The following is a 15,745-nucleotide window of genomic DNA, read 5'->3' as shown; positions in this document are numbered from 1 at the left end:
TTATTATTAATCCATAAATATTAGTCGTACATTTTACAACCTGAACTAAATGTAACTTGTAATAAGGTTTTAAATCTCTTAAAATGAACAATGAAAAACATTTTAAGAGACTTATTGACCTTGACACATAATCGTCATGGTCTTCAGGATATATTTGTATATTTTCTGCATGTTTCTGCGTGTCAGTTGCATCACATGACTGACTGATTAATAATAATAAATTAATGAATAAACAAATAATAAATATATAATGTCAAATCAAGATTTTTCTTCACTACAATATCAGGACAATTATTAGCCTATACTTTATGTAAAATAAAAAATCATTTTAATTCAGAAATTAAAAGCATGCTCATCATAAGTCAGTTAATGTTTGTATCAGTTCCATTTTAGTGTATTTTTGCTGATTGAATATGACTTGTCACGTCTTTTACCCTTTAACATCGCTTTTGATCTTGTCATATTTTCTTTTTGGTAAATAACCTTTATTTACCAACACTGAGCAAACTGACCTGTCTTTATTTTTGCCAAATAGTCTTGACCCACATCCAAACTGTTCAGTTGCACCATGCAGTTGAGAAAAGCTAGGAATACGTGCGCTTTATCATGTCCACAATCAATATTTCTTTCAAGAACAAACTCACAAATGGTCTGTGGTCACAGATCAATCTTTATACTTCAGATCTGCTGTCTCTATGGGGCATGTAGAGATTCTGCTTCATCATTGCTTGTTGGCTGATGTAGTGGAAATTTCTACACAGACACTGTTTGCTCTACGTGTGTTGTCTAATGCAGTGAGTCCAAGGCTGGTTCTGTGTACAGTATGTGAAAATAATGATGGGGAACACATGATCAATTTGGCCTGTCTGCAAGTTTTTGGGATTCTAGGCTAAAGTACATTGACATTCATTGTCTTCTTGTGGATCTAAAATACCCCCAGGAACTGCTGTGTTGTTGTTACTACACGGTCAAGTCAGACAGCCGGTAAAGATCAACCTGGAAGGAGGGGGTAAATCAGCCTGTATTGGTTTCCAAGTCTTGTCAGCTGTGACCCTCCACAACAGGCTGCCTCCTCCTCAGCACGTAGGCTATGATGTGCCTGTGTGTCCTTCTCCAGCCAGAATGAGAAACACACACCTTGCACCGCAAAAAAGTGGTTTCAAAAAAGGATTTTCAGATATTTTTACTGGAAAATAAGATACTGATTCATTTTGTATTATTTGTACAACTGTCCCGTGATTTAGAGTTGTTAAGCATTACTTGTTCCATTTGTTTATTAGGACTCACTGAGGATTCATCTTGTGCATTCATACGCGTTGTCTTGTTTCGTGGTCTGCACCACATCAATGGATATAACGTGTTGTGGACAGCGAGGTGTTGAATCCTGTGCATCCATGGAGATATTTGTGTAGAATATATTGCAGTTCAGAAGCATGATAAGGGGTTTGGTTTTTGCTGGTTAGTGGCTCAGCTGGTCTCCATGGGCACATTTCCATTAGAGCAGAAACTGGCATTTCTCCTACACTTCACTTGGCTCCAGTGTGTTGTCATGAGGTTCAAGTCATGTGCATGTGTGCCCATGTGAGTGTCTGGGTTTACGCTGAATAAATATAGTAGCTTCAGCTTATGCTTATTGCTCTGTTTCACACACCCTAATACGCAAATAACGTACACAAATGCAGTCTCGCTCAAATGCATGCTACGTGTTTAATCTTGTTTACCATGAAATTACTGCTAGATTGTCTTTTTTTCTAATGAAAAAAACATATATATATTTAAATAAAACAAATCAAAAGTAAATTTGCTTTAAGTAAATTGGATATTAGACTCTAATGTTTTTTAATGTAAGCATTGCAGGGTTTCTGCAGGTCTTAAAAAGTCTTAATTCACCTTTACACAAATGAAGGTGAAGGCCTTAAAGGAACACTCCACCATTTTTTGAAATAGGGCTTATTCACCTTCTTTCCTACGTTTAGATAGGTGGGCAAATGCATTTTTGTCTCAGTGCATGCATTGTTTTAGTTTGACAGGGTCGGTGCTAGCTTAGCTTAGCATAATGAATGGAATCCTTTGTTGCCAGCTAGCATGTCCTGAGTAAAAGTGATATAAAAAAAAAAAACACCTAATTATTTCTTGTGGCCTGCGTATTCACAACAAGTACAAATAGCGATGCAGATTAACACTAGGCGATTTCCTAGGCAGATATTGACTTATATATTAAGGACTATATTAGGGGGAAGCACAGGCGAAGCACTGCTACTTGGGCGTGATATCTCTGCTTCGCCTGTGCTTCCCCCTAATATAGTCCCAAGTCAATATCTACATAAGAAATCGCCTAGTGTTAATCTGCATCGCTATTTGTACTTGTTGTGAATACGCAGGCCACAAGAAGTAATTAGGTGGTTTTTTTTATATTTTTTATATCACTTTTACTCAGGACATGCTAGCTGGCAACAAAGGATTCCATTCATTATGCTAAGCTAAGCTAGCACCGACCCTGTCAAACTAAAACAATGCATGCACTGAGACAAAAATGCATTTGCCCACCTATCTAAATGTAGGAAAGAAGGTGAATAAGCCCTATTTCAAAAAACGGTGGAGTGTTCCTTTAAAAAGGTCTTAAATCAGAGCCGAAAGTCTCAAGTTCATGGCATTAAATGTTGCATGCTCTGCAAAAAATGAATATCTTCTTCAGTATTTCTGTTTTGTTTTCCAGTACAAAAATATAAACATTAAATTAAATCAAGATACATTCACCGGAGAAGCAAAATGTAAAAATTGTGTGAGTTTAAAGCAAGAACAAATACCTGTCAGTGAGTTATGAACTTCCCTTTGAATTGAGTTGATTTTTCTGACCCCACTGACAGATATTTGTTCTTGTTTTAATCAGAAACTCCCTTCATTTTTGATCAGTTTCACGGAAAACAGAGGAAACACATTTATTTATTTTATTTTTAGAAGGTACAGTAAAACTTATGTCCATATTCTAGTGGTTGGGAGCGGAGTGATTCAAGCTTTTTTGTAAAAGAAAAAGAAAAAGTAATGGATATCTGTTGTATTTTCAAACTTTGAAGTGTTGCTAATACAACTCATTGTGTTTCTCCCTAGACATTTAGAGAACATTGATGTATTATATTCCCAATTTATTCCTTAATTTTCTTTCATTAGTCATAAAAGATCTTTAAAAATTCTTACATTTACCTTCATCAAACTTGCAGAAGCCCTGTATGAGGTTTAAGCTTAAAACAAGACAAAAACTATTTGCCAGTGTGGTATTAATGTTAATTCAAGATGAAAACTTGTCTTAATATTGTATGCCGTTTTGCTTCTCAAGCAAATTGTAAACGTGTATATATTTTTACTGGAAACCAAGACACAATTTTTTTTTGCAGTCTCTTGACTAATATGCTATAATCCTTCTCTAGCCAGTATGTGAAATACACACCTTACATGTGAAAAATATAAATTGACTTGACCAGCAAAATTACAGTATTACAAGTCTATTTTGTAATTGATTTTTTTCTTGTTTTAAGTATAACCCCCACCCCCAAAAATAAAACAATTAAAGATATTAAAAATCACTCTCATTCCCTATGCAAATTTTAACCAGTAAATGATTCTTGTTTTAAGGATATTTAAGCTTGTTTCTATATTTTTACTGGAGAACAGGACAACATTTTTTGCAGTGTATTAACTAATATGTAGTCTTTATAGCAGTCTGTATGTTTCCCCAATAGGAAGGCTTGTTACTGCGCTCGTCTGTGCATGTTGTGTCAAGGGCAGAATCAGGAATGATTGTCGCACAGCGGCTGAGAGAACGCTGCGTGCGTTCACTGACTGAAGAATCATGCTCAGCTCAGGTTTCACAGCTCAACAGCTGGAGACAAACAGCTGGGTAAGATTTTTGCTGTTCTGCTTCGGGCAAATCTACAAAACGGAGAGATCAGGTATAACTTTAGAAAGCTGGCCGGCTTCCCCTCGCAGACAGTGCTGGAAACTGGGCTTGTCTGCCAAGCACTGATTTATGACAGCTTGTCTACCATGCAGTCGATGTTAGTGCGCAGTTTTGTCAGCTCTTTAGCACCTGCAGTTTATTTTAGATTGGCTGTGTTTGTCGCTTGAAGGTAAAGTGTGTTGTTACCTCCTCCAAAAAAATGGTGATCCATTGCAAAAGTGCTCGAATGCCAAGTCTGGCATTGGTTAGCCTTCTCCATATCACTGCTGTAAGAAATTAAAGGGTTGAGTGGAATGCCATTTGAACCGTTGTCCTCAAGACCCCTCGAGCTGCCTTAAGAATTTCCTCTAGAGCGTCTGAATGCATTTGAGTAGTTAATTCTTTCGAATAGGATTGTTATCTCCTCCCCGGCGATGCACTTGAAACACAGTGTTTGTGATATTATCAAGCAAATGAAGTGCATCAAAATAACTGCCCTGCAACCTCTCGAAATGCCTTAGCAACCACGTAACAACGCCCTGGAGCCTTTTTATGTCTGGAAGGTCTACTTTTGACCTCGACCCAACCTTGAGATCACCTCAGTCGAGGGAGCACTTGGTCTTTGGTGGGTCTCTTTGACAAGTTCACATGGCAGGACGAATGAGATCACATTCCTGTGATGAAGCAGGCCAAAGCCTTTGAAACGCTCCCCTCATGTCTGAATAAAACGCTGCGAAAACTGAGCCTGGGGTTTCTGTGGCAACCCCTCTTAAACACGTTACTTCTTTAGCACTGCTCTGAATGGAACTTCTTCTAGTCAGTGTTTCACAGAGACCAGGTTGCAGTTTGCATACCAAGTAGATATTGAGTCTCCATTATTATCACAACCAAACAGTGATGTTGAAAATAACAAAATAACTGCTATTGTTTCTTCTTTCAATTCTGCTTTGATTTCAGTGAGTTGCTCTGAAATCATTGTAATGTTTTACATATACAAATACATTTTGATGACAATGGACCTTAGTCAGGGTAGCAGAACCATATTTCATTTTGACAATAATGAGAACAAGACTGTGAGGGATAGAATTACAGGTTGTTCAATGGATTGCAATGTTGTTTAACAACATAACGAGTGTTCGCAACATTCCAACGCTTTCATTCAGTAGAAAAACAAATGAAAACATTTATTCAGTGCGTGCCATTGTAAAAACTGTAAGTCTACCCCTCACAGTCACGCATTAAATTCAATAGCGTCTGAAATCTCTGGTTGTTGTTTTTACCTGTGTGTGTAATCTAGGGATTGTGTCTTGCAGTAAAAGATATGAAACAATATTTTCTTCACTCAATCTTCACTTTTCTTGTCGTTGTTTTGTCTTTGCAGACGGATGAATGATTCAAAGCTTGCCGTGGTCCAGCGCCATGGTAGATATGCCGAGCCTGTACAGTCCCTTGTCCCCGCTGGGCGATCCAATCCTGGACAGCCCTCTGTGTGGAGAACTCATTGGTGACATGGAGGTGCTCGAGGACATCTCTCGGTCTCTCAGCGACGATACTTTCAACTTTCATGTGCTGGAATACCAGAGCTGCAACACATTAGTAGACGACTCCACTGTCTCAGGTAGAGCATTTGGACACACGCAATCCGAACAATAATCCTAACCAATCAGGTCTATAAAAAAAGGGTTTCACTTTTGGTCCCTTTAACACATTCTGTTGACTTTAAGTAACTTTGCACCTACATGTCTACTAACTCTCAGGAGAGTGTTAGTAGACTGGTAGGGTTAGAATAACCACAGAAACATGTAGTTGCAAAGTTACCATCAAAATAAAGTGTTAGCGGATATTAAACCGAGAGTCTACTAATACTCTAATGAGAGTTAGTTGACATGTAGTTGCAAAGTTACTTATAGTAATGGGGACCATCAAAATAAATTGTTACCAAAAAATCTTAAATCAACCCTAATCTGTCAAGGTAAAGAATTAACCATTTGCATATAAACACCCAGACATAAGTTTGGACACGCTTGACGATTTTATAATCATTTTGATCAAAAGGCTTATCCTTAAATGCTGTATTATATCATTTAAATTGTACATTTTGTAGATAAATACAAGTTGTGCGAACTGTATGAATTTATTAATGAAACAAAAAAGTATATATCCACACTTTGCTTATTTGAGTTAAATTAGGACATCATCTTAAATGCATCTGGGTCATGTGATGTTGTGATGTTGACCGTGCACATGTGTGTTTGTCTTGTAGATGTCTTAACCCCGGCATCTAGTCCGACCTCAGAAGTGTTCGTGGCCATCACCGGTCAGGACGAGAACTCCTCCGGTTCTCTCGCCCTCGAGTGCCGCGTCTGCTCCGACCGGGCCTCAGGTTTCCACTACGGAGTGCATGCCTGCGAAGGGTGTAAGGTAAGGGCACGTGCAAAGTGTACAGTGGAAAATTCTCACACGAGGGCCAAGAGTCATTATCGAAGCACCCTCAACTTTTTCCTGCTTGCCATTAGTACAGACACTGTGTTACACTTTCATAACCACAAATCTGTCCGGGACAAAAAACACTTGAGCGAGCACACCAGGGTCAACAGAGTTTTACTCCAAGTTTTTGGAGTATTTTCATAGCTACTTTTGCAAAAAGACTGAGAGTTCCCTCGAGGCTTTTTCCCCCTTCGTACATGTGAGGTGAAGCGTGTACAAGAGCTGTTGCTTCATGTGGTGCATGTCAAAATCATCAGAAGGACTCAGTGCGTACCTCCGCACAACACAGCCCAGCTGACTCGAGCCTGGGTCACAGCCGTTCTCTTTCCTTTAAAGTTAACTACCTACCACCAGCTCAGTTATTGCCATGTGCCATGTGTTTTTCTCCAGCAAGGGCAGACTTTGACCATTGGCACCCCTCAGGGTGCAATTAAACTGGAACAATTACAACCGAAGGTTTATTGCTGATGCAGTTTAACACTTTTTCAAGTTGCACTTTAAAATTTACCTTATATGCGTTTTGTTTTAAGGAATCGTGGTAGTTGTAGTTAAGCTACTTTTCAAATTAAATGCTAATTAAAAACTAATTTTGTGCGAAACTAGTCATACACAATCAGGATCTCTGTGGACTGACTAAGTTTATTATTCAGTTCAGTTCACTGGTTTCAAGGTTAATGCGCCTCTGGTTTAACTCATTTTCATGATAGTTAATTATATAGTTTGAGATTTACACAGTGTCCTAACTAGGAACAATGTGATAAAGTAACAAGCGCTAAAAGCTATTATTCCAAGTGAATCTGCGACTAGGACGGGACATTTTGCCCGTCACGTAGTTTGTTTTTCCATGGTGTTGAGCTCTGTAGCCCCTCCCACATTGAAATTTCATTGTTCTAAAACAACTGTATATTATCAAATTCCTTTTGAGAACTTTGAGGTGCGTAAGACCTGGAGAAAGCTCCTCAACAGCTGTCGCTCGGCTGACGGGGGATGCTTCCATAAGGATTCAATTTCAAATCCGCCATCTTTGCTTGTGGGTGCACGGTACTGCAGCAAGGTTGTTTTGAGTGACATGTAAAACCTTGACTCCTGCCTTGATATCATCACGGGTAGTTGTTCTGAACAAAGCGCACTGCAGGAATAATCCAGGAAACAGTCGTTAATTCAAAAATACTCACAACACCTCAACATTGACAAGATAGTGCAAGGACTGCAAGAACACAGGGAGGGAACAAATGAGGGAACTAATAAGCTAGTTAATTGGACAACAGGTGTAATGACTCAAACAGACACAAACTTGGAAATCTAGGTCAACTGACAGGGTACAAAGGTGAACAGGACAGAACCAAAAACACAAAGAAACAAAGTAAAAACAGCATACATGTTACAGGTATTGAGTGCTGCAGCATGGAATCCTAAAACTCAGAAGTTCAGTCTCGTCCCTACGGGGGACTACGGCATAATATATCAGTATTACCCCACTCATGGTGTTATTAGGCTTTTACAAGTTAGCTTTTGAATAAAGATTAAAAGATTTGTCAGAGGCTTAGTGGTGGTGACGTTGAAGTCTTGCGACCATTGTGTAGTTTGTTTATTGTCTGACTTTAGCTTTTTACTTCTGGCTGTTGTATTTAGGCATCAGAATTCATTCAAGTTTTTCATTTGTGAAGATTACATGTAAGAATCATATATTTTTGTCGGTCACAGAGCTTATTTTCTGCAATGATCAAAAAGCCAATGGAAAGAAATCCTAATGGGTTTTTGTCGAGGGAACCGGGGTGATTCTAACCTCCGGACTGTCCTAGAAAAGTAGAGATGTTCCTCACTGCAGAACACGCAATCCAGGGGGAGGAGTTGGATCCAGATCCAACTCCTCCCACCTTACATATACCTAAACCTACCCATCTCCACCCCTGATCCCTAAACCTACCAATCTCCACCCCTTAGATCTGGATCCAACTCCGCCCCCTGGATCTCATGTACTGCAGTGAGGTGCTACTGGAAAAGTACGCCAGCACTGCAGAACTCTATTAGTTTAACGAGAGATGAACGATCACCAAAAATAAAAAAAAACTGCAAAATTGTTTATTATTTCATGCTAGTTAAGACTTAAAATCTTGTTGTAAAGTGTTTCTTAATGGTTTATTTGCTTTGAAAAAAGAAATTCTACCCGATACATTTAACATTTTTATCTTGTGTTTTCTTTTGAGGTAAATCCGGAAGAATAAATTAGTCATTAGCAGCGTGCAGATATATTTTAAACTTCACTTCCCACAGCTTTTGAGAACAGTAGGAAATAATGCTTTGTCCTATAAAGGTTGGTATTCAGAGGCTAAACACAGTGACGAGCTGTTCCCTCAGTCCGGATTTATCGTTTGGTATGTTCGGTGTTGTAGAGATGCGTCATCGGTTCTGTTTTTAGCTCTGGAAGCGATCCGTGACAGTCTGTCATGAGCTCTCATCTGATACCGTTTCCATTGTCAAGCACGTGTTCTGCTTTTCCCTGTTGAATAATTCGTCTGGAGGGAACACAGAAGGTCTGTGCTGTAACTAGTCCACAGTGTCTATTCCGATGAAATGATGACAAAGATCATTCACTGTATCTTCATTACTATTCGATTTCGAAAATGATTTTCACTATGTACCTTTTCCCACGCATCTATCCCAGACCTTCTGGAGTTACTGAAATATTGTATAGCCTTATCTGAAAAATAAACAGTTATAGTGTTTTGACATTCTGACACACATGCACACACACTCTGTATCTGTTCATAGATATGCAGTGTTCTTGAGAAATAAATATTTTTATGGTGTGAATCTTATCGCACATCTTATCTCATTAGCATCTGGTTTATCGAGGTCACTTTATAACATCTTGGGAGGTTCCGCTATGTATTGGGCCTTAGGGAGCAAAGTCCTTATATTTATGTTTACATTTTGAATCGGTTGTATATTACAACATGAGAATGTACAATTTGGTATCATACTTTATTTTTTTTATCATTCACAGTTTGCTTTTTTAAGTGTCTTTTATGAATTTTCCACAGGGCTTCTTCAGGAGAACCATTCGACTCAAACTGGAGTACGACAAGTGCGAACGCAACTGCAAGATCCAGAAGAAGAACAGAAACAAATGTCAATACTGCCGTTTCCGCAAGTGCCTTGCAGTGGGCATGTCCCACAATGGTAAGAGCTTCACAAAGAGCAAATGAGTATAGATTAGAGTCGGTTTATGGCTTGATGATTACAGATCTTCAATTGTTTTATTGGTAATCAAGATGGCGTCCTGTTTTACTACAATAATATTTCGTAACACGTACTTTAATTGCTTCTTTGAAGGTCAGGAAATTTAGATTAGAATCAAAATATAAAACAACAACTTTAGCTTATCTTTGCTTTGACATCATGAGGTAGCACAAATCTACGCTATACAAGGGCTATCACAGGATAACCGCAGATGAACTAAGTGACACGGAAGACAAGCCGGGACTTTGACCTGGATCTAGGGTAGTCTCTTCTGTTAGCATGTGCCACTGTTAGTGTAATCCCTTCAGAGGTAGATCTGTATCATATCACGCCATACAGCCCCTCCCACGTCTGCCCTTTGTCCCGCTACTGATGAAGTGGCAGCAGTGTAATGACCTAAAGTTCTACCGCTCGTGGTTTGTGTATAAACTGGAGCTGATGATTCAATACGTTAACGCAGCGCAATTGATTATATATATATATTTTTTTTTAAAAGGCAAACAGATTAACGCAACCAGTGCCCTCTGACCCGCATTTGAGTTTTGGGGATTTTTCTACCATCCAAGCTATTTGAGTGTGGATCTGCACATACACCAGCAATCAAAAAGTACCCGTTGTGGTATTTATCATCCGATCTTTGATATTAAGTTTTTCTCAGACAGATTGATAAATGCAATTGCAACACACAAAAAACGTGACTCTTAAAACCGTGCCTCTTGACCCTTGGCCCTCTCACCCTATTCCCTAGTCGGGAAAAAAGTAAACTTGGCATAAAACCAGCTCTCTCTCAGTGATCGTGGCATTTTGGAACCAGTGTTGATAATAAATACCATTAGACTGGCAAAGCAGATGATTAAATGTATGTAACAGACCTTAATAAACTTATGGTTTATTTGGGAAAATATAACTATTTTGCAGAATTACAGCAAATGTGCATTATGGTCAGCAAGTTGGTAAATTTACAGATTGACAAGTAATTCTGCAAAATGGCTGGGGTTGAAATGCTTTCAAAAGCGTAGGCTTTCTGTACCAAATTAGGCTCTGGTGTAGGTCTTCCTTTGCCCCAGCTTTTCTTTAAAAGTTATTCTTGAAATTGGTGTGGATAATAAATTAGCGGAGATGTCCTCCTCACTAATGTAATCCAGCTGTAATTTCATAGCTGGACCATCATTCACAGAACTGAAAGCTGTAGGCGGAAAAATTCTAATATGGAGAGAATGGGCATCTACACAACACAACACAACACAACACAACACAACACAAACTGAATAGGCAGATACGAAGGGTTTATTTCCTAAAACAAAAAATTGTCAATTTATGAATTCCAAAAATAACATTAGAACAGGGTTACCTTCTGAGGTCAGTGATGTGGAAATAAAACATATGTACACAATTAATTAATTAAGCAACATATTTATTTAGCAATTTCACATCACTTTTAAATCAAATAACAGCTCTAGTGTGAACATTTGGTTACACTTTATTTTAAGGTGACGTAGTTACAATGTACTTACTCAAATAAGTACTGAGTAATATTAATTAACTACATTTACTTACTGTAGAGTTAGGGTTGGGTTAGGATTTGGTTTAGGGTTAGTTAACTTGCTTGTAATTATGCATAATTACTGTTATTACTATAGTAAGTACATGTAGTAACATGTAACTACGTCACCTTAAAATAAAGTGTTACCGAACATTTTGTTAAGCATTTATCTATCTGCCTTACAGTGTGTGTGTGTGTGTGTGTGTGTGTGAGACTCAGTCTCATGGGGACTCACTGGGACTGGGGACTTAAATTGAGGTCCCCATGGGTACACAAGCTTATAAATCATACAGAATAATTGTTTTGGGAAATGTAAAAATGCAGAAAGTTTTCTGTGATGGGTAGGTTTAGGGGTAGGGTTGGTGTAAGGGGATAGAATATACAGTTTGTACAGTATAAAAACCATTACGTCTATGGAAAGTCCCCACAAAGATAGTGAACCAGACATGTGTGTGTGTGTTCCTGTTTTGTTTGTATACGGTACATTAACTGTGGCAGCATGCATGATGTTGTACCTCTTTTTATTGGTAATGTGTGTGCGTGCGTCTTACAGCTATCCGTTTTGGGCGGATACCCCAATCAGAGAAGCAGAGGCTGAAAGCAGAGAAGGATGTCGGCGGGAAAGAGGAGCACCAGTCTCTGCAGCCGGACACGAGGAGTTTGGCCAGGCAGATGCATGAAGCCTACCTCAAACACTTCCACATGAACAAAGCCAAAGCACGCGTGTTTCTCACGGGCAAGACCAGCACTCCGGTGAGTAACTGCAGTTGGGGAGCTAACTCACTCACTCACTCACCCACTATTCACACTGTATTGCTCACAAAAGCAGAGTCAAATGAGGCGATAATCAAAATCTCCTAATCTCTACTAATCTGTCTGTTAAAGCACTGGAAAAAAATGCTGCCGTTCATTGGTATGGAATCATGGTTATATTTATTATAGTTGTAAATACAAAGAATTCAATTATTATGTTTTTGTTACATAAGGCAGGAATAAACTACATGACTTTATATTCTGGGTGAGTCATCGCTAGTTGCTAAAAGTCAAAGCCAGTCACCAGATTTTGGGCCAGAGATGTCAGACAAACTTATGCTTATGATGGGCACAGATTTTTGTGCATTTTTTTTTGTTTGTTTCTGGGTATGATTCCGTCCCATCATGATTTTAATTTGTCACACGTCTCCTAGCAAAAAGCCACGATTACTCTTGAGTTTGTTGTGTTTGTAGCGACTTGACAGTCTGTAAATATGTGATCCTCAGTAGTTTAGTGAATGAGGCCCAGCTTTTCTCTTTAACATTTGCAAAGTCGACAAGTTTATGATGCCTAGCGTTTTTAAATAGTTGTGTAGTGCATTCCGGCCTTTAGTTAGTAAATATCTGTAATTTTTATACTGTTATAGTGATTCATTCATTCAAAATAAATCCTAATAGTTTTTGTACCGGCAAAATAAAGGTCAGAGTAAAAAAACGTTCTTTAAATCAGATAGCTTAATATTTTTTTTAAATATTGACCCATTTCAGTATAGTTTTCTTCTGTTTGTAAGTAGTTTGTAGTAGGTAACTACTTTTTCAAAAGGCTTGACTGTATTTGACTATAAACCGTCAAGCTGTGGGTTCAAAGTAGCTTCCCCAACACTGAGCAAGAGTGCGTCGGTTGCTAATTACAAAAAAACGGAGAGCGCTAATTGCACAAGCTACTCATTTATTGAGCTGAACGCACACCTGCTCTCTGACTGTCCTCTCTCTGTCCTTCATTGAAGCCCTTCGTCATCCACGACATGGACTCTCTCCAGCACGCAGAGCAGAATCTACTCACCCAGCTGCTGGGCAACGTGGCGTCCGGCGACGCCTCCACTCTACGGGAGAGAGAAGTGGAGGCCCGGCTCTTCCTGTTCTGTCAGTACGCCTCGGTGGCGACGGTCACGGAGCTGACGGAGTTCGCCAAGGCCTTGCCCGGCTTCGCCACCCTGGACCTCAACGACCAGGTGACTCTGCTGAAGTACGGCGTGTACGAGGCGCTCTTCGCCCTGCTGGCCTCCTGCATGAATAAAGACGGGCTGCTGGTGGCTCGCGGCGGAGGCTTCATCACCCGCGAGTTTCTGAAGAGTCTACGCAAGCCCTTCAGTGACATGATGGAGCCCAAATTTCAGTTCGCCATGAGGTTCAACGCTCTAGAGCTGGACGACAGCGACCTGGCGCTGTTTGTGGCTGCCATTATCTGCTGCGGAGGTGAGACGCAGGGAGAGCAACGAGAAGTGAAATAGAGGCAGTGACAAGCTGACTAGCAGTTTTAAAAATGGCCATTACTCAGAAATGAGTTTTTGTCATGCTTCACTCCAACTGGAGCGGGGTTTTTTAAACTGGGGTCCAGGGGTCACAAGTTGGTGCTTGGCTTGTCCAAGTTAAAGTATCTTCAAGTTGCCAATTATGGTCGACGTAATTATTTAGGCTTGATCTATTTATTTACTCGTGTATTTATTATGAAAAGCACATACCTTGCTGTCCAGAAATTGTGATGTATATGCTTTTCCTTATACATTGATTTAAATTTGAAACTAAATTAGATCCTAAACTTCCCCTGTTCGTGAGCATCCTACATGTTAATATCTCACCTCCTTTGCTGAACTGTTAGTAGGTTAGTTGTGGTTCAGCTTGTTTTTTATGTCACCACTGGAGGCCCACAGCCAATAGCTTTTGAGAGACATGATAATAATGGTCAGAGTGAGATGGGGATATTGTTCTCCTGAGGACTAGCAAAAATAACCACAGTTTCCTCTTCCGCCGGTTCCAGCAGCAACCCTCGGACCCGCGGTCGTGCGGCGGGGACCAAAAAAACGCAGACAGTACCTCAAACCACAGCTTCCTGGAGAACCGCTCTGACTCTCTTTTTTCTTTTAACCTATATGCTAAAGAGAGACACCGTTAGCAAAATGACACTTGAACAAAAAATGTTTCATCAATATCTGCGGACACACTGTACAGATAAATCTAGGGATGTCACACTACCGAAGTTAAAGTCAGTGTCCTTTATTTCAAAAGTTCAGTATTAATAGAAATATGAATCATTTAAGAGAAAATAATGGCATGTAGCCTTTAATTCGTTTTCATTCAAGTAAACAGACTTGGTACCAAAGTAACGGTGCTTTTGACATCCTGACATCTGTCTCTTTTGTCTCTCTCTCTGTGTGGATCTCCATTGGCAGACCGTCCAGGACTGAGTGACGTGTCACAGATCGAGCACATCCAGGAGAGCGTAGTTCACGCCCTACGGCTCCATCTGTTGTCCAACCACCCCGACAACGGCTTGCTCTTTCCCAAGCTGCTGCAGAAACTGGCCGACCTGCGGCAGCTGGTGACGGAGCACGCAGAGCTGGTCCAGGAGATCAAGAAGACAGAAGATGCTTCACTCCATCCTCTTCTGCAGGAGATCTACAGAGACATGTACTGAGAGCTCGAAGCGTTCCCGTTCTCAGGAAGCGCTGGTGCACGAGAGATCCCTCTGCGTTCGGGACAGGAGACGAATAAAGCCTTTGAGTTGCCGAATGCTCGGCTCCAAGGGGGAGGAAGACCGGCTGGAACATCTTTGGGGTGTGTACCTGCTTGTGGATCAAGCACTGCTGGGACATTATAGGGCAAAGCCAAGGCTCATTAATATTGCACTAACCTTTAATAGGGAACTGACCTTTACAAGGACGGTGGTAATCCCCTAATAAGTGCAATATATGCTTTTCGCCTATAATGTGTACTCGTAAGAAAAGCCAATGAAGCGAATGGTATTCAAGTGTAGTAAGCAAACAGTACACACACACACAGACATAGAGAGAGAGAGAGCTCGAGAGCTCATTAAAGTGCCATTTTCAGCTTTATAAGCATGTGTTTTTTTCTGTTGCTTTTGACACATTTGGCCACATTTAGATGATGTGCTGGTGCTTTCCGTTTCCACCTTAATGTAATATTTGCAGGGCGGGGCTTCAGATCAATTGTAACTTCCAGAGCGGTTGACGTCCCATCACCTCTTCTGCCAAATAAGCTCCTACTACAGTAAAGATTTAGGATAAGAATTAGAATAAGGGGTGATTTTTCATGTTCTAATGCTAGAATTAAATGTATTGGGAGAGCCATATAAATCAGATTGTTTGTTACCTCATTTGAAATGCTTGTATATTGTACAAAATATGTTGTATAAAAAATATCATTGTATACTGTATAGCACTCCAACTGTAATTTTATTGTACAAATTTGTTGTGTTTTGACTCAGTACTTGTATTTGATCGGTAAATTATTGTTTTATTGAGGTTTTTTTTAGGGAATATTTAGGGAATGAGCCAGATCTACTTGTTGATGCAATTTACAAGACCCTTGATTACCAGAAATTGCATTGTAGACTTGCATTTTAACAAAGAGTATAGAAGCCAATATAAGTTCTTTGATTTTAATGAAACATTTAATTTTCCGTTGTGGATGTGTAATTGTTTGTATTTTGAAATTAAAAACAATGTTCATTAAAAAAAAAAAAAAAAAAGTTTACAAAAAACGTG

At 39.6% G+C, this 15,745-nt stretch overlaps 1 protein-coding gene across 6 annotated transcripts in view; it reads left to right on the top strand.

Moving 5' to 3' along the window:
- pparaa (peroxisome proliferator-activated receptor alpha a) overlaps positions 1–15,727 on the top strand; it is a 51,385-nt gene extending 35,658 nt beyond the window's left edge. For 5 of the 6 annotated variants that reach the window (XM_084408400.1, XM_084408397.1, XM_084408401.1 and 2 more), the window contains 6 exons: positions 5,316–5,552; positions 6,198–6,355; positions 9,466–9,604; positions 11,761–11,960; positions 12,968–13,436; positions 14,411–15,727. In XM_084408400.1, the coding sequence (XP_084264526.1) occupies positions 5,324–5,552; positions 6,198–6,355; positions 9,466–9,604; positions 11,761–11,960; positions 12,968–13,436; positions 14,411–14,655 (1,440 nt within the window). In that variant the 5' untranslated portion in view covers positions 5,316–5,323 and the 3' untranslated portion in view covers positions 14,656–15,727. Of the gene's footprint in view, positions 1–3,786; positions 3,896–5,315; positions 5,553–6,197; positions 6,356–9,465; positions 9,605–11,760; positions 11,961–12,967; positions 13,437–14,410 lie in introns of those variants that run through there. The other variant, XM_084408398.1, reaches the window with a different exon arrangement.
- Positions 15,728–15,745: the final 18 nt, after the last annotated feature.

The sequence above is a fragment of the Rutilus rutilus genome (assembly GCF_951802725.1).
Source record: "Rutilus rutilus genome assembly, chromosome: 4".
Taxonomy (NCBI): domain Eukaryota; kingdom Metazoa; phylum Chordata; class Actinopteri; order Cypriniformes; family Leuciscidae; genus Rutilus; species Rutilus rutilus.
Note: the sequence above shows the minus strand (reverse complement) of the source record. Positions and strands in the feature narration are given on the sequence as shown.